General features: G+C 48.9%; 1 protein-coding gene and 1 long non-coding RNA gene across 2 annotated transcripts in view; one reads left to right on the top strand and one right to left on the bottom strand.

Annotated features, from left to right (window-relative positions):
- Positions 1 to 3,775: 3,775 nt before the first annotated feature.
- On the bottom strand, positions 3,776 to 12,567 carry DEGS1 (delta 4-desaturase, sphingolipid 1). The gene is made up of 3 exons (XM_051820597.2): positions 12,340 to 12,567; positions 6,841 to 7,583; positions 3,776 to 4,252 (listed from the first exon to the last, which is right to left on the bottom strand). Exons 1-3 carry the CDS (start codon positions 12,419 to 12,421, stop codon positions 4,106 to 4,108), a joined length of 972 nt encoding a protein of 323 aa, XP_051676557.1. The 5' UTR covers positions 12,422 to 12,567; the 3' UTR covers positions 3,776 to 4,105.
- A 61-nt stretch (positions 12,568 to 12,628) lies between these two features.
- Positions 12,629 to 18,990, top strand: part of LOC127483435 (uncharacterized) — a 48,653-nt gene continuing 42,291 nt past the window's right edge. The window contains exons 1-2 of the long non-coding RNA XR_007909640.2: positions 12,629 to 13,252; positions 18,312 to 18,417. This is a non-coding gene — a long non-coding RNA (uncharacterized lncRNA). The remainder of the gene's footprint in view (positions 13,253 to 18,311; positions 18,418 to 18,990) is intronic.

Here is an 18,990-nt window from a genome sequence, read left to right as displayed (position 1 = left end):
GAGAACCTTCCATCTAATAAATCATTTACTCCCCAAATGGTCACAACAGCCAGGGCTGGGCCAAGCCAAAGCCAGGAGCCTGGAACAATAAACTGGTCACCCCCGTGGGTGGCAGGGGCCCAAGTCATCTGCTGCTGCTTTCCCAGGCACATCAGCAGGGAGCTGGATGGGAACCAGAGCTCCATTATGGAATGCCAGTATTGCAAGTGGTAGCTTAACTCACTGTGCCACAACATTAGCCCCATATTAAAATTTTAGATTGCTAAGAGTTGGGATACAGAGACGCAGCTCAGCCTCTGGCACAGAAGTCATCAATAAGCCAGCAGGGTGAGCACCTATGGTTTTCATCCCCATGCCTGTTTCTAGGACCGGGCTCATCAAACCAGGGGGTGCGGGGCCAAGAGTTTTGGCTTAGTCACACTCTGCATTTCAGATTCTATTTTCACACCTGACTAAGTGTGACCCTGGGCCAGTTATTTAGTCTCTCTGCAGCTCAGTTTTCTCATCTACAAAGTAAAGATATTAATAGTACTCCTTACACCATAGAAGTGTTGAGACTTAGGTTTATAAAACACCTGGCACTGGGGCCAGTGTTGTGGCGAGGTGAGGTAAGCCTCCATCTGCAGTGCCAGCATCCCAAATGGGCACTGGTTTGAGTGCCCACTTCCGATCCAGCTCCCTGCTAATGTACCTGGGCAACCAGTGGAGGATGGCCCAGGCACCTGGGCCTCTGCATCTATATGGGAGACCCGGAAGAAGTCCTTGGCTCCTGGCTTCCGTCTGGCCAGCCCTGGGCATTGTGGCCATCTGGGGAGTGAATCAGTGCATGGTAGATCTCTCTTTCTCACAGTCTTTCAAATAAGTAAATATTAAAACAAAACAACACAAAAACAACGACGAAAACCCCACCACTTTGTTACCAACCTGTAAAAGTAAGGATTCTCCGTAAATATACTTTGTTTTCAAGATGCCATGCTTCTAAATGAAACACCCTTTTTGACTGTGTTTCTATCTTAGATAAAGTCTCTCGCATTCCAGTACTCTCTCCATTTATTAAACACTTACGTTGAACACTGCAGACCCTGCTAGTTCTGGAAAATGGAGAAATAGACATGCCGTGCCCTTTAGGAGTTAAAATCTCAGAGGGAAACAGCGTCTGTTTAGAGAACAGCTTGGTTAGGGCGAGAAACAGGCCCTCTGCGGAGGGCACACAGTGGCACCGGACCTGCTGGGGAGTCAGCATGGTGACACGAGGCCGCTGAGAGCCTTGAGGGACGTGAGAATGCAGAACGGACAACTCAGGCAAAGCCACCGCCTGGTTCCTTGGACTTGCTCCTCGCCTTCCTGACTGGCCTGGTTGCTGGATCTTTTTCTTTCTTTCTTTTTTATTTATTTTTTTATTTTTTGACAGGCAGAGTGGACAGCGCGAGAGAGAGACAAAGGTCTTCCTTTGCTGTTGGTTCACCCAACAATGGCTGCCGCGGCCAGCACACCGCGCTGATCCGATGGCAGGAGCCAGGTACTTATCCTGGTCTCCCATGGGGTGCAGGGCCCAAGCACTTGGGCCATCCTCCACTGCACTCCCTGGCCACAGCAGAGAGCTGGCCTGGAAGAGGGGCAACCGGGAGAGAATCCGGCGCCCCGACCGGGACTAGAACCTGGTGTGCCGGCGCCGCAAGGCGGAGGATTAGCCTAGTGAGCCGGGGCACCGGTTTCTTCTTCTTCTTTTTTTTTTTAAGATTTATTTTATTTATTTGAAAGGCAGAGTTAGAGAGAGGGAGAACAGAAAGAGTGATCTTTCTGTTCACTTTCTGGTTCACTCTCCAAATGGCTGCAATGGCTGGGGCTGGGCCAGGCTGGAGCCAGGGTCCTGGAACTCCTACATGGTAGCAAGACCACAAGTACTTGAACCTTCCCAAGCAAATTAGCAGGGAGCTAGATTGGAAGTGGAGCAGTTAGGAATCGAACCAGCATTCAGATGGGATGTCAGCATCACAGGCGGCACCTTTACCTACTGTGCCACTATGTTACCCCAGGACTCCACTCTTTAATTCCACCCTCAGGGGTCAGGATGTTATACTTTATGAAATCGCTGATGAATTTTAAAGTACTTCACCACATTGTACTAAATTAACCCAAGTGACACAGTTGAGGTAGCCAGGACTGCCAGCCTAACAGCCATGATACTTGTTAGTACTTGAGACCAACTGTCTTCCACTGGATCATGACTAGTTTCCACTGTAAGGGGAAACCATAAAACTGTCTCTTGAAATATTTTTATTTACTGGAAAGGCAGAGCCACAGAGAGATACTTTTTTTTTTTTTTTTGACAGGCAGAGTGGACAGTGAGAGAGTGAGAGAGAGAGACAGAGAGAGAAAGGTCTTCCTTTTGCCGCTGGTTCACCCTCCAATGGCCGCCGCTGCAGCCGGCGCACCGCGCTGATCCTGGCAGGAGCCAGGATCCAGGTGCTTTTTCCTGGTCTCCCATGGGGTGCAGGGCCCAAGCACCTGGGCCATCCTCCACTGCACTCCCTGGCCATAGCAGAGAGCTGGCCTGGAAGAGGGGCAACCGGGACAGAATCCGGCGCCCCAACCGGGACTAGAACCCGGTGTGCCGGCGCCGCAAGGTGGAGGATTAGCCTATTGAGCCACGGCGCCGGCCACAGATACTTATCCTCTACCCTCTGGTTGACTTCCCAAGTGTCTGCAAAAGCTGGAGCTGGGCCAGGCTAAAGCCAGGAGTCAGGAACTCCATCCAGGTCACCCACGTTGGTGGCAATGGCTCAAGAGCCATCACCTACTGCCTTCCTGGACTATCGTAGCTGCAAGTTGGATGAGAAGCAGAGGCAGAACTCAATCCCTGGGGCTCACATTTGGGATGTAGATATCTCAAAGAGTAGCTTACCCTGCTATGCCACAAGGTCTGTTCCCAGCTGAACTATTTTTTTTTTTTTTTTTTTTTTGGACAGGCAGAGTTAGACCGTGAGAGAGACAAGAGACAAAGGTCTTCCTTTTCCATTGGTTCACCCCCCAAATGATCACTACGGCTGGCGTGCTGCGCCGATTCGAAGCCAGGAGCAAGGTGCTTCCTCCTGGTCTCCCATGCGGCTGCAGGGCCCAAGCACTTGGGCCATCCTCCTCTGACCTAGCTGAACTACTGCTGAAGTACTTCTAAGGTGACAGTCAGTGCATCTGAAAAAGGAAGCTGAATGCTGGACATGTTAAATTGAATACTTTATGGGTAAGGCTGTACAGGACTCAGCAGTGTCAACTTTAGGTTCCACATAGGACAGCAAAAATGAACAATTAGCTTATAGGAAGATATTTTCATCTCAACCTATATTAACAGGCTTTTTAAAATGATTTTATTTTCATTTTAATTGAAAGACAAAAAGATGCAGAGTCTTCCATCTTCTGGTTCACTGCCCCAAGTGCTGCAGCAGCTAAGATAGGCCAGGCCAAAGCCAGGAGCCTGGAACTCAATGTAGGTCTCCCACATGGGTGGCAGGGACCCATATACCAGAGTCATTATCTGCTGCCTCCCAGGGTATGCACTAGCAGGAAGCTGGATAGGAAACAAAAGATTTGGAGCTAAGCCAAGCACGCCAATTAGGATGCAGGTGTCCTAAGCAGTGACGGAAATGCCACACCAAATGCCTACCTTCTAACTCAGGCCTTTAAAAAAAATCTATTTTGGAACAAATTTTAAAGTAAGATGTCTCCAGTATCCAGGTTACCATATAATACAGTGAAATGCAAAAACGTAATACTAATATACTGTGATTAATAGTTCAGTTTATTAGCTGTTTATTAATATAGTAAAACTTTATAGTGAAAATAACATACTAGAAATGAGCTGATTTATTATATGCTTACAAAATGACAGACGTGCGTGAAGACACTGACACATGGGGGACAACATACAACGGGCAAGCTTCCTGCGAGCAAAGCTGAGAGCACTGGAGACAGGCCGACTGTGGACAGCCAGGTGGGCTTCCGGCCAGCACTGAGAAGCCATACCACGGCAGCGCCTCAGCAGTGCCGCACAGTTCCACTTCATCGGCTCTGGGGCTGCAGAGAGCACGTTCTCTGGCTGGGCTGCTCTTCAGTCCAGCGTCTCCTGCCCACTTTGATGCCTCTTCATTCTTGAGTAGGGGCTTATTGTATCATCCATGACAAAGTCGTACAGGACTTTTATCCACGAATTGTACTGGGGGAGGTTGTCGTAGTATTCAGCTGCTATTTTCCTCACCTGGAAGGGAAAAACACGGAGTATGACTGAGACCTATCACAGATGACAGGTGAATTATGAGAAGGGAAACCAAGAGACCTGCCCCCTATCCTCACACACACACACCATGTGCGTGTATCCCCCCTGACCCCAGCTGTTAGGAAATTCAGAAAAAAAAAAAAAAAAAAAAAGTTGTATTTGAAGAGTTGAATACACTTGAACCTCTAACGTTAATGACCAAACGAATGACAAATACATGCAATTCAATTAAGTTGACCTTACTAAAGTACATGCTGCAGGTATGCCACCTAAGATGTAAAGATCACACCTGACTCTGCCAGAGATCTTACAAATACTAATCAATCATTGTGGCATGCCAACTAGACAGAAATTAAACACTTAACAAGTGTGTAGCTCTGCCATCAAGTTGAAAGTGTATGTCTATGTACTTTACCAGGTTGTGTGCAAATGCAAAAACTATACTTAAAAAAGCCGGCGCCGTGGCTCAATAGGCTAATCCTCCACCTTGCGGCGCCGGCACACCGGGTTCTAGTCCCGGTTGGGGCGCCGGATTCTGTCCCGGTTGCCCCTCTTCCAGGCCAGCTCTCTGCTATGGCCAGGGAGTGCAGTGGAGGATGGCCCAGGTGCTTGGGCCCTGCACCCCATGGGAGACCAGGAAAAGCACCTGGCTCCTGGCTCCTGCCAGGATCAGCACGGTGCGCCGGCTGCAGCGGCGGCCATTGGAGGGTGAACCAACGGCAAAGGAAGACCTTTCTCTCTCTGTCTCTCTCTCTCTCACTGTCCACTCTGCCTGTCAAAAAAAAAAAAAAAAAAAAAAAAAAAAAAACAACAAAAAAAAAACTATACTTAAAAAAAAAGTGTTCTGTGAATTGTAAAGCTCAGTAAAAATACTTAAAAATTTTTTTTTTGACAGGCAGAGTTAGACAGTGAGACAGAGTGACAGAGAGAAAGGTCTTCCTTCTGTTGGTTCACCCCCCAAATGGCTGCTACGACCGGCGCGCTGTGCTGATCCGAAGCCAGGAGCCAGGTGCTTCCTCCTGGTCTCCCATGCAGGTCCAGGGCCCAAGCACTTGGGCCATCCTCCACTGCCTTCCCGGGCCACAGCAGAGAGCTGGACTGGAAGAGGAGCAACCGGGGCAGAACCAGCGCCCCAACTGGGACTAGAACCCGGGGTGCTGGCGCCACAGGTGGAGGATTAGCTTAGTGAGCCGCGGCGCCAGCCAAAAAAAATTTTTTAATTAAGAGATTAACGGTTAACTGTGATGAAAGTGTTCCAAAATTCACTACAGTAATGGATGGGTAACTGGATATACCAAAAAGCCATTGGTATTTTATTATTTTTAAGGATTTATTTATTTGAAAAGTAGACACACACACACACACAAAGATCTTCCATCTGCTGGTTCACTTTCCAAATGGCCACAACACCTGGGGTTGGGCCAGGCCAAAAGCAGAAGTCCAGAATTCTGGCCGGCACCACGGCTCAATAGGCTAATCCTCCACCTGCGGCGCCAGCACCCCGGGTTCTAGTCCCGGTTGGGGTGCCGGATTCTTTCCCGGTTGCCCCTCTTCCAGGCCAGCTCTCTGCTGTGGCCCGGGAAGGCAGTGGAGGATGGCCCAAGTGCTTGGGCCCTGCACCCCATGGGAGACCAGGAGAAGCACCTGGCTCCTGGCTTTGGATCAGTGCGGTCCGCCGGCCGCAGAATGCCAGCCGTGGCGGCCATTGGAGGGTGAACCAACGGCAAAGGAAGACCTTTCTCCCTGTCTCTCTCTCTCACTGTCCACTCTGCCTGTCCAAAAAAAAAAAAAAAAAAAAAAAAAAAAAAAAAAAAGTGTCCAGAATTCCATGTGAGTCTCCCATGTGGCTACTGGGCCCTAAGCACTTAGGCCATCTTCTGCTGTTTTCCCAGGCCATTAACCAGGGAGCTGGATCAGAAGTGGAACAGCCAGGACTCAAACTGGCACCCAAATTGGATACCTACATTTCGGGCGGTGGCTTTACCTGATGCACCACAACCCTAGCCCCTGGATTGTCTACTTTAAATGGGTGTGTTGTATATATGAGCGATAATAAAGCTATTAAAAAACTGACTGCATTGGTTTTAAGCATTGTAACGACTATAATTTAGGAAATGAAAATCAGGTAGTCAGTGAGGAAAACCAAGTAAGATAATCCTCAACATACAAGTCTTCTATCTGCTCACTCTCCAAACAGCCATAACACCGAGGTTGCAACCAGGCCAAAGCCAGGAGCCAGGGATTTCATCCTGGTCTCCCATATGGGTGGCAGGAACCCACGCACTTGAGTCATCTGCTGCTTTACCAGGCACATCAGCAGGAAGCTAAATCGAAAGCAGAGCAGCCAGGACTGGAACGGCACTCCAGCTTAACCTGTTGCAATATAATGTTGGCTGCCCCCTCACCCTTTATTTTATTTATTTATTTATTTATTTATTTATTTATTTATTTATTTTTGTGAGCAGCTTAGCCTGACAAAATGTACTAGATTCCTTTCAAAATGAGCAAGTCAAAGCTGATTTTGATTGCATGCCAACAGAAATCAAATATGCATCAAAAATGATACTTACCAGTGGAAGATTTTTTCCAGGAATGTTGGGGAAGTCATGATGTTCATTATGATAACCCACATTGAAGGTAAGTAAATTCAGAGGCCCATAATACGAGTAAGTTTCATATCCCTTTAAGAACATGTAATGTTCAGCTATAAAATGTCCAGAAATTGGGTGCAAACCCAGACCAAGTAGGGTGGCTGCCAACATGTAGACTAAAGATTTAATTCCCCAAAAGTAGTAAATTAGAATGTCAAAAGTGATCTGGACTACAGTATTGATAATTTCTAGGTAAGAAATTGGTTTGGGGTTGATGAAGAGAGGTCGGAAAGCATAAAACAGAGGCTGAAGAATAACCCAGATCAATTTTCTCAAAGTGGTACAGAAGAACCAGCCCTCAAAATCGGTAGGGATATCCACATCTATGCCATCAGCTCCCAGGTAGCGGTGGTGGTCCATGTGGTACCTCTTAAAGGAGATGGAGTACGGGACCCCAATAGGAAGATTAGCAAATATTCCAAACCAGCGATTCCGTAAGGCTTTGTAGTTGCCAAAGGCAATATTGTGGGAAATCTCATGAATAGCCAGAGTCATTGAGTGGTTAATACAGCTGCCAAAGACATAGGCCCAAAATATGACCCATTTCCAGTCCAAGTCCTTTACTAAGTAAAACGACAGCAACTGGGTGAGAAGCATCATAATTACAATCCATATCAGGTTGTGATCAGGTTTCATCAGGGATTTTATCTCTGGATACTTTGCTGGAAAGAAAAAAACAAGCAAAATATCAGAAGCAGAGAAAAGCACCTAACAATTCAGCAGTTACCATTCAATTAACACATTAACCTTTTCTTCAAATAATACTCCTTGGACTTTATTAAGTATTTACCACAGTAGTTTATTCTGCTAGTAAAATTATAAAACAACATGTCGAACAGTTTGAGAATTTATGTAGGAAAAACTAACCTCAAAATCTAGGAGTTCCATATTCTTTTGTATTAAAATGTTGTTTCTATGTTTAATTAGACAAAGCTCCAGCATATTCACCTTATTTTACAAAACCTAATGAAATTAACACCTCTGACAAGGAATGGCAGAGAATAATACACATTTTGGAGGAATCCTAAAATCAAACCTGTACTCACAGTCCTTCCAGATTAGTCAGTTTGCTCCATGGAATTCTGAACTGAATTTTCACAAAGCTGGTACAGTCTATAAAAATGAGTACTACAATGGTGATAGTAAAATTAAATGAGGAAAAAATAGTCTTTTCTAGAACTGATTATTAATGTGCAACAGAATGAAGTTAGGGGGCCCGTGTTGTGGTGCAGCAGGTTAAGCCACTGTCTGCAGCACTGGCATTTCACATGGATGCTAGTTCAAGTCCTGGCTGCTCCATTTCCCTTTTTTCTAAGTTTTTTATTTTTTTATTTTTTTATTTATTTGACAGGTAGAGTTATAGACAGTGAGAGAGAGAGAGACTGAGAGAAAAGTCGTCCTTCCGTTGGTTCACTCCCCAAATGGCCGCAACGGCCAGTGCACTGCGCCAATCCAAAGCCAGGAGCCAGGTGCTTCTTCCTCGTCTCCCATGTGGGTGCAGGCGCCCAAGCACCTGGGCCATCCTCCACTGCCCTCCCGGGCCACAGCAGAGAGCGGGACTGGAAGAGGAACAACCGGGACTAGAACCTGATGCCCATATGGGATGCCAGTACCACAGGCGGAGGATTAACCAAGTGAGCCATGGTGCCTGCCCCTGCTCCACTTCCAATTTAGCTCCCTGTTAATGCACCTGGGAAAGCAGAGGAGGATGGCCCAAGTTCTTGGGCTCCTGCCACCCATGCAGGAGACCTGGAAGAAGCTCCTGGTTGTTGCTGCCATTTGGGGAGTGACCCAGCAGATAGAAGATGTCTCCCTCTCTCTGTAACTCTTTCAAATAAAAAGTAAAGAAACAAATCTTAAGAAAAAAAGAATGAAGTTGGATCCCTTCATTACATCATACACAAAAATTAACTCTAAATGGATCACAGACTTAACCTATGAAACTCTTCAGATGTGGAAAAACAGTAACCTTCACACACTGTTGATGGGAATGTGAAATGGTACAGCAGCTTTGGGAAACAGTTTGGAAGTTCTTCCAGATGTTAAACATAGACAAGCACTAGCACTTCCGTTCCAAGAGAGCCACTCAAGAGAAATGGAAACATATATCCAACCATCAACTTGCACATGAACGCTCACAACAGCACTGTCACAATAGCCAAAAAAGAGGAAACAAGCCAACCAATAAGTAAAAGCCACCAAAACAGGAAGGAGGTAAGGACAGACACTACAACACGGATGAACCTTAAAGTGAAAGAAGGCAGTCTGAAAGGAACACGTACTACAGGATTTCATTCCTATCAAATGTCCGGCATAGGCAAGTTTCCAGGCACAGGAAGTAGGTAAGTGGTGCCTTGAACTAGGGTGAGACTAGGGTCTATGAAGCCAGCCACCAACAGGTGCAGGGATCTTTCTGGGACAATGAAATGTTCTGAAATTGGGGATTGTACTTGTGTAACTGTGAATATACAAAAAACACTAAAATGTACACTTGAAATGGGTGAATGTGATTAAGTATCATTAAATCTATTATTTAGGTACTTCAAAAAGTTCACAGAAAATGGAAGTAAAAGTTTACTTTGGTACAAAAAAACCCCCATGTATATCAGGGATATTAGATGTGTCATGAAAAAACTACACATGGATTTTCATTTTTCCTGCACCAAATAAACTTATTTTTTAATTCCATTTTCCATGAAACTTTTCAAGTATCACATACTGTCTCTCTGTGAAGATCAGCAGTAAAAGAAGCCCTTCTTGGGATTTATTCTTATTTGACCCACTAATGATGGTCTATTAATTCCAAACAGAGGCCTTTTTACATTTATTTAGTTTCACTTTATTTCAAGGGCAGAGAGACAGATGCCGGCCTTGTCACACCTATGTCCTACCAAGCTTCTTCACCCCCCCAAAAAACCTGACCTACTTGAGAAATATCTGATCGTTTAAGTGTAATTTAAACAAATCTCTAGATTAGTATCTTTCTACAGTTATTCCATTACCCTGAAATGCAACACTGAGCAGCATTTACACCTGCATGGAAAATTTATTTTCACTGAGAAATACACAGTCCTTCTGCTTTGCAAGTAAAGAGTGAGTGATCCTAAGTTCAGGGAAAAAGGCTCAGGGCTGAGATAAGCATCAGCCTGCACCTTTCTGCTTCCTTGATCATCTGAATATGACACAGATGGCTGAATTCCAGGATTCAGAAGTTGGTTTTTACAAGACTACTCCTCCACAACAGGTAAATACGGCACAGCTACAATGTATCATATGCTATCTCATATCAAATATGTGTAAGTAATTTGTGCAATATACATTTTAATAGAGAGGAACAATATGAGAACCTGAGCTCACTTAAAGAACTGCCCTTAATAAGCAACTGTAAATATTCATGCTCCTAATGTACTGATTCAGTGTTCGACATTTTAATGAGATCCACTGCTCATGAAAGCATGCATTTCTAACTCTGGATACTCCCACAATAACTGGGCTCTTCTCTTGGTTTTTCTTTTCAAGCAGCAAATACATGTTGTTAAGAAAAACTAGGAAAATAATGTGTATAAGAATTCTTCATATTCAACTCATCACCCATTAGTCCCTTCAATTTTGGAAGAAATAGTATTAGAGATTAAAACATGATTTAGGGGCTGGCTCTGTAGTGTAGCAGGTTAAGCTGCCGCCGCAGCCTGCTGGAGTCCTGGCTGCTCCACTTAAAAAAAAAAAAAAAAAAAAAAAAAAAGATATTTATTTGAAAGGAAGAGATACAGAGAGAGAGAACGGGAGAGAGACAGAGATCTTCCATTTGCTGGTTCACTCACCAAATGGCTGCAATGGCCAGGGCTGGACCACTCAGAAGCCCGAAGCCAGGAGCTTCTTCTGGGTCTCCCACACGGGTGCAGGGGTCCATGCACTTGGGCCATCTTCTACTGCTTTCCCAGATGCATTAGCAGAGAGCTGGATCAGAAGTGGAGCAGCCAGGACTCAAACCAGCACTGAGACAGCACAGCGCCAGCTCCTGCTCTTCTTCTGAACTAGCTCCCTGCTAATTGCCTAGGAAAGCAGTGGAGGATGTCCCTAATGCTTGAGCTCCTGCACTCACCTGGGAGACCCGGATGAAGCTTCTAGCTTCTGGCTTCAGCCTGGCCTAGCCTGGGCCGTTGTGGCCATGCAGGGAGTGAACCAGTGTATGTAAAATCTCTCTCTCTGTAACTCTGCATTTCCAATAAATAAAAATAAATATTGAAAAAAACCCCACCATGGTTTAGAGACAGTCTAATCCAGATTTGAACCTTTCCTTTAGCATTTACTTAGCTCTTACTTCACCTGTTAAAATGGAGACACCAACCTGGTCACACTAAGAGGGAAGATTAAATTGGGCAATGTCTGTAAAGCACTCAACACAATGCCCTGCACGTACCTCACTACGCTAACCTGGGAGGGGTGGGAATTCGGGAAGTGATTAAGAGGCCACTGGGGAAGCTTGCGTTCCCATACAGGAGCTCCTGGGTTCAAGTCCTGGCTCGTGTTCCAGTTTCCTGCCAATGTGCAGGTGATGGCTCAAGGAGGCATCAGACCATGGCTAAAGGACTTGAAACCTCTGCCACCCATGTGGGAGACCCGGATGGAGTTCCTGGCTCCTGGCTACCAACCGGCGAGGCCCAGGCTACTGCGGGCATCTGGGGAGTGAGCCAATGGATAAAGGATGTCTTTTTCTTTTATTTATTTATTTGAAAGGGAAAAGAGTAGCCAGGGGGAGAAATAATTGAACACGCTATATAAATACAGAGGGTTCAGCAAGGCCTAGTGTGGTGCAAAAGGCCTTAGGGCAGGGAAGCCTTAGGCAGGGAAGCAGCAGGCTAGAATGCACGATTTTCCCGGCTCGGCTACTCTTATGTCAGTCTTTTCACCCACAAGCCCGGGATGGATGGAAAGCATTCATGAAGCTGCCCTTCCTGCGTCCCAGGCTGGTCACGAGGATCAACAGGACGGGAGGCAGGAGCGCACCAGGACCGTGTCCTCCGGGGTCACAGGGCCCGAACCAGCACCCCGCCCCGCGGTCTGACGCCGGGAGCTGGGCCCAGTGTGGGCCCGGGGATGCCCGAGGACCACGCCCGGCCTCGCACACCCGGCCGCTAGGCTTCGCCCGGGCCGCTCCAGCCGCGGAGGAAACGGCGCCCACCCGAGAGCCCCGGAAGCGCCTGCCGTAGGGTCGTCGGGGCCGCGCGGGGCGGACGCATCCCTCCCCAGCGGGCCCGCACCTCGCTCCGGCAGGTCCCGCACGGCCCCGGCCCACTGGCCGGCGGGGTTGGAGCGGCGGCCGAGGCGCCCGGGGCCGCGCAGGGCCTGCGCGGAGAGAGCGCGCCCCCGAGGCGGGAGGCCGCGCTCGCACATAACGGGGCGCCGGCCGGACCTCACCTAGGATCTCCTGGCGCCGATCGGCGTGGGGCTGGTCGGTGTAGACCCACTCGAAGTCCTCCCGCGAAACGCGGCTCCCCATGGCGGCGGCGGCTCGCGGGCGCGCTCTGGACTCTCGCTCCCGGGCGGCTCTTCCGAAGTGGCTGCAGCTCCGCGGCTCCGGCCGGCGCCGGCAGGCGGAGCGGCCCTAAAGACCGAGGCGGGGGTGGAGCCGCGAGGCCCCGCCCCGCCCCGCCCGGCCGCCCGCCGGCTGCGGCTGAGGGCTGGGCGCGCGGCGCCGCGAGACCCCGGCGCGGGGCCGGGCGCGCGTTCTGCGGCCGCGTGGCGCTGGGCTCCGGGCTGTGCGACCTGGGCCTTCGGAGTTCCTGGGCGTCGCGGGTGCCTCGGGGAGGAGGAAGGAAAGAAGGGCCCCCGCGCAGATAAGGCGGCCGCTCCAGCGCCTAGGGGGCTGCGGGGGCCGGGGATGGCTCGGCTCCAGCGCGTCACGAGGATCCTTGGCTCGGATAAATGGCAGCCGGCCCAGGCTTTGTTTAATTTTTAAAAGCAAATTATCCATTGAGCCATTTTTGGCTGCCTTCTAGAACTCATACGTCAGGAAAAAAATGCGGAGCGTGTGGCAATTAAAAGCTAATCAAGGGGAAAGAAAACACCATTGTTGCGAGAGGAGGAACCGGTCGGGAACGCGGCGCTGTGCGTGAAGGCTCGCCCGGTGGCTGCGCAGCCCCGCGCGGGTCGCGGAAGCCGCCGCTGCCTGAGGGCGGCCGCCCGTCGGGTCCTGAGGGGTCGCTACCGCTCCATCCGGAAAAAAAACTCTGAGAAGCCGAGAAGCGTGCTCGCGCCCGAGCGAGCGCACCGCGCACGCACCCCATGCGCGCAGCCGGGTCTCGTCAGCCCTTCGCTCGCCTGCTCATGGGTAGGAGACGGAACCACGCTGCAGCGCCCACGGCGGGGAGCGCTGGAGTGGGCTGTGAGGGGAAACGTGGGATGGGAAAACCTGTAGATTTAAAGGAACTCAGAAAGCCCTGTCCGCCAGTTGCCGTGCGGTGGCCTTGTGTAGCGTCTGATTCCAAGAGTCAAAGTTCAATTGATGAGATAATTTAATTCACATGTCAATTGGAGGCTATTAAGTGTGGTAATAGTATTACTTTAAAGTGATAAGTTTTTGAAAAGAACGCTTTTAGAGCATTTTACCGTATAGTGTTATGCTTAGCCACCACTAAAAATAGTTGCCACGTATTATGAATTCTTCGCTAAAATGTACTGCTAAATACAGAAGGGCAGGTGTGAGGGGAGAGAGCCCGCACACATAGTGGGTATATAATACTCACGCGTGTTTCCTAGGATGGTCATAAAATGTGTTTGAAATAGACACCCAAGAAATGGTTACATTGTGGTAGAGTAAGTGCAAGTCCGGGGAGAAGGTTGAGAAGCGCTTGGTTGTTGTTTTTTTTTTTTTTTTTTTTTTTGACAGGCAGAGTGGACAGTGAGAGAGAGAGACAGAGAGAAAGGTCTTCCTTTGCCGTTGGTTCACCCTCCAATGGCCGCCGCGGCCGGCGCGCTGCGGCCGGCGCACCGCGCTGATCCGATGGCAGGAGCCAGGAGCCAGGTGCTTTTCCTGGTCTCCCATGGGGTGCAGGGCCCAAGCACCTGGGCCATCCTCCACTGCACTCCCTGGCCACAGCAGAGGGCTGGCCTGGAAGAGGGGCAACCGGGACAGAATCCGGCGCCCCGACCGGGACTAGAACCCCGTGTGCCGGCGCCGCTAGGCGGAGGATTAGCCTAGTGAGCCGCGGCGCCGGCCCAGCGCTTGGTTTTTGTTAAATCCTTCTCAATGCAGATTTTTGAAAAACAGTGTGTTTTGACGCTCTAAAGAAAAGCATGAGAACTGAGCTACAGAGTGGTGTGGACTGAGGACTTTGAAAGGCGCAGTGACAGAAAGAGGGAGACAGAGTTTTCATTCCTTGGTTGATTCTCCAAGGGCCGGGCTGAAGCCAGGAACTCCATCCACTCTCCCATCCAAGCGGCTGGGATCCAATATTTAGGCCTTTGTCCTCTGCCTTCCTCATTACCACGTTAGCAGGAACCTGGATCAGAAGCAGAGCAGTCAGGACTCAAACTGGCACTCTTGATGAGGGACGCTGGCTTTGCAAACAGCAGCTTAACCCACTGTACCACAATGCTGGCTCTTTAAATTTTTAAAAGTTCTTTATGTGTACACAACACAAAAATAAGCTAAAAAAAAGTGTGCATAAAATTCTTTGGCAGTAAAGTTCTTCATGTGTTATCAAGCTTTCACATCTTTTCCTCATGTCTTGCCAAGTAATTTGCCTCAAGACAATCCATCATACTAGTTATTCTGGAAAGACATTATCCAGTCTTCTGTTAAAAGCTGTGGTAAATTTCAGTAGTCCCAGATGATATTAGGAAATTTCAGATGACATAGATTTCAGATGTAGACTGTCATACTTTCGAAATCAACGTTTTTTCCATATGTTTGATTTTTGTATGGACAACTCTTTTTTTAAAAAAAGATTTATGTATTTGAAAGTGAAAGTAACAGATAAGGAGAGAAAGCGAGAGAGATCTTCCACCTGTTGGTTTACTCCCCAAATGGCCATAATGATTAGGGCTGGGCCAGGCTGAAGGCAGAAGTCAGAACCTCAGTCCAGGCTTCCCTCATGGGTGGCAGGGGCCCGAGTACTTGGGGCCACCCTCCACTGCTTTGCTAGGTGCATTTGCACGAAGGTAGCTCAGAAGCTGGGCAGCCGGGATTCTAATCATCGCCCTGATGTGGGATGTTGCTTAACCTGCTGTGCCACAACACCCACTCAAAGATTTTATTTTTCACTTATTTGAAAGACAGGGTGACAGAGAAACACACACACACACCCCTCCGTTTGCTGCTCATTTCCCAAATGCCTGCAACAGCCGGGGCTGAGCAGGTCGAAACCAGGAGCCCAGAATTCCAGCTGAGTCTCCCATAAGAGTGGTAGGAACCCAAGTACTTGAGCCATCACCGCTGACCCCCAGGGTGCACACTAGCAGGCACTCCAGTAAGGGGTGCAAGCATCCCAAAGGGCGACTTGACCGCTGCACCCAACTCCTGCCCCAACACTTGGGCTGCTCTGATCTCTTCCCTGTTGGCTTAGTGTAGTTGGTCCTGCCAGTTCCAGGGCCATCCAGTACTGATATCTGTAGTCACACAAGTGTCCCCTGTCTCCTCCAGACCCCGCATTTCTGCCAGACCACACCCCCTCTCAGGCCTTGAGGGCCTCACTCCTCTGGAGGGATTGTCTCTTTGGTCTGCATTCCTCCTGCATGAGAGGCTGCGCAGGATTCTGAGTGCTCAGGCCCATGGGTTAGAAACTTCCCTAACTACTGCTGAGAACTGAGCTACAGTTCTACTGTTTACCCAGCATGCCAAACACAGGCCTTCTCTGAGACTTCCAAGAGCTAACCAATCCTACTCCTTCTTGTCCATCCCTCCTCTCACTTAGGATGCAAAATTGGTAGCAAAGCACCTTAAATGGAGGAATTGCATGATCATTTCAAAAGAATCAGAAAAAAGCTTCCATAAAAATCAGCATCTATTAGCATTTTTTTTTTTTTTTGACAGAGTGGACAGTGAGAAAGAAAGATCTTCCTTTTCTGTTGGTTCACCCCCCAGTGGCTGCTGCGGCCGGCGCGCTGTGGCCGGTGCACTGTGGCTGGTGCACCGTGGCCAGCGCATGGCACTGATCCGAAGCCAGGAGCCAGGTTCTCCTGGTCTCCCATGCGGGTGCAGGGCCCAAGCACTTGGGCCATCCTCCACTGCACTCCCTGGCCACAGCAGAGAGCTGGCCTGGAAGAGGGGCAACCGGGACAGAATCCAACACCCCGACCTGGACTAGAACCTGGTGTGCCGGCACCGCAGGCGGAGGATTAGCCTATTGAGCCATGGTGCCGGGCCTATTAGCATGTTTTTTTAATTAAATGTTTTTTAATATACCACCACAGTTTGTATTCTGTATTCTCTCCTTCCTTCCTTCCTTCCTTCCTTCCTTCCTTCCTTCCTTCCTTCCTTCCTTCCTGACAGTTACTGAAAGAGAACGAGAGGTAGAAAGAGAGAGACAGAGATCTTCTATCCACTGGTTCACTCCCCAAATGGCCACAACAGCCAGGGTTGGGCCGAGCCAGGAGCCAGGGGCTTCTTTGGGGTCTCCCATGTAGGTGTCAGGGCTCCAAGGACTTGGACCATCCTCCACTGCTTTCCCAGGCATATTAACAAGGAGCTGGATTGGAAGTGAGGCAGCCTGTCCTTGAAATGCACCCATATGGGATGCTGGCATCACAGGCAGCGGCTTAACCAGCTCTGCCACAACGCCAGCCCCAGTAAATGAATCTTTAAAAATAAACAAAGAGAGGGGCCACTGCTGTGGTGCAGTAGGTTAATCTTCTGCATGTAGTGCTAACATCCCATATGGACGCCAGTTCTGGTCCTGGCTGTTCTGATCCAGCTCTCAGCTAGGGCCTGGGAAAGCAGTAGAAGATGGCCCAAGTCCTTGGGCCCCTGCACCCATGTGAGAGACCCAGAAGAAGCTCCTATCTCTGGATCAGCTCAGCTCTGGCCGTTGGCAGCCATTTGGGGAGTGAACCAGCAGATGGAGGACCATTCTCTCTGTCTCTTCCTCTCACTGTCTGTAACTCTACCTCTCAAATAAATAAAATAAAATATTAAAAAAAGGGCTTATGCTGTAATGTAGCAGGTAAAGCTGCTGCCTGCAGTGACAGCATCCCACATGGACGCCAGTTTGAGACCTGGCAATTTATGCTCCAGGATATTGTCAAAAACAGTAGCAATTAGCCAGCAATTAGAAGAGCCTAACAGCTGTGTGTTAGACCAACAGAAGGAGACATTTTAATAAACCAAGGAAAAGGGTAATCAGACAGCCCTCTAAAACCACAGTGGCCCATAAATGATGGAGGCAGGGAGAGCAAGAGGAGCAGAGGTTTGCCAGCACCACCCTGCTACCCTACTCTGCCTGCTGCACCCTGCATGGCCCCCTGCATAGCAGTGTAGCCCGTGTCATGACGAATCAGGCCAGCCCATGTGGCAGCCACACAACCCACATGACAACCTGGTCTGCACACAACCCACATGACAACCTGGTCTGCATGTCAAAACTCCTTCCCAGGTGCTACTCAAATCTCCCTTCTGTAGTTCCCCTTCTGTCACTGTAGTTCCCCAGTGTAGTTCCCCAGTGCCCTAACCCTGCCGCCTACCATTCTGTGCTGTGGAAACCAAAGTCCCTCTATGCTGCAAACTTAGAACCAGTACCAGCTGGAAACATTCAATATGACTGCAGGCTGTGCCCCCAAATGACCTTCAGGTCATTATACTATCATTATAATAGAATTGCTACAACTAACACTCCCTCTTCCATCATGCACCTGAGTCCTTGACATTTCTAAGAATTCCTGGAAAAAGGGTATGAGAATGGGAGGTACTTAGGTTCCTCCCCCAGATATTGAATATTCAGCTAAACTCTGATCCAGAAACCACTCTGTATGCCTCTGTAGTATAAAAAGGCAGCTCCAGGGACTGACACTGTGGCATAGTAGGCTAAGCTGCTGCCTGTAGTGTCGGTATCCCATATGGATACTGGTTCAAGTCCCAGCTGCTCCACTTCCAATCCAGCTCTCCACTAATGGCCTGGGAAAGCAGAAGATGGCCCAAGTGCTTGGGCCCCTGCACCCATGTGGGAGACCTGGAAGAAGCTCCTGGCTTCTGGCTTTGGATCAGCTCAGCTCTGGCCATTGTGGCCATTTGGGGAGTGAACCAGCACTTGGAAGAACTTTCTCTCTGGTCTGTCTCTCTCTCTAACTAACTCTGCCTCTCAAGTAAAAAAAAAGACAAAAAACAACAACAACAAAAACCTGCTTCTCTGCTCACCTTTATCTCCATCTCCTCCTTTAATTCTTTTTTGCAACAGAGAGAAGAACCAGGACCAGGCGTAGCCAGGGGCCACCCCAGCAAATGAGTGGCAATTCAGCCAGGAGCCTGGAGCGAGAGCCGAGAGCCCACACTACAATTGATTGGTGAGTTTTGCCTGACTCTTGTCTCCCTTGCGCTTGAGAGTCTTAGTTTCTTTCAGCCTTTCTCTCCTGTTCTGGCTCATTATAGACAAACCCCTCTAACTGAAATGTACCTGCTCCTCTTAGCAACTGTTGTAGGTGGGAAGACCAAGAACTGATACTGTGAAGATCCTTTGTGAAGAAGGTTTTTTTTTTTATTTTTTTAAAAGATTTTATTTATTCATTTGTGAGGTAGAGTTATGGCTCACTTCCCACATGGTTGCCACAGCTGGAGCTGGGCTGAAATGAAGTCAGGAGCCAGGAGCTTCTTCCGGGTCTCCCATGTGGGTGCAGGGGCCCAAGCACTTGGGCTGCCTTTCACTGCTTTCCCAGGCAATAGCAGCTGGATTGGAAGAAGAGCAGCTGGAACACCAACCGGCGTCCATGTGGGATGCAGGCACTGCAGACAGAAGCTTAGCCTACTATGCCACAATGCCAGCCCCATGAAGAAGGTTTGTAAGAGTGACTGGAATTTGCTTCCAAGCTGTGCAGAGTCTGCAGGGTCTTTGTTTTCTTGGACTGTCTGCTTTGTCTAAC

This window comes from Oryctolagus cuniculus, chromosome 13 (genome assembly GCF_964237555.1).
Source record: "Oryctolagus cuniculus chromosome 13, mOryCun1.1, whole genome shotgun sequence".
NCBI lineage: Eukaryota > Metazoa > Chordata > Mammalia > Lagomorpha > Leporidae > Oryctolagus > Oryctolagus cuniculus.
The sequence above is the reverse complement of the archived record's forward strand: the minus strand, read 5'-3'. Positions and strand labels throughout refer to the sequence as shown.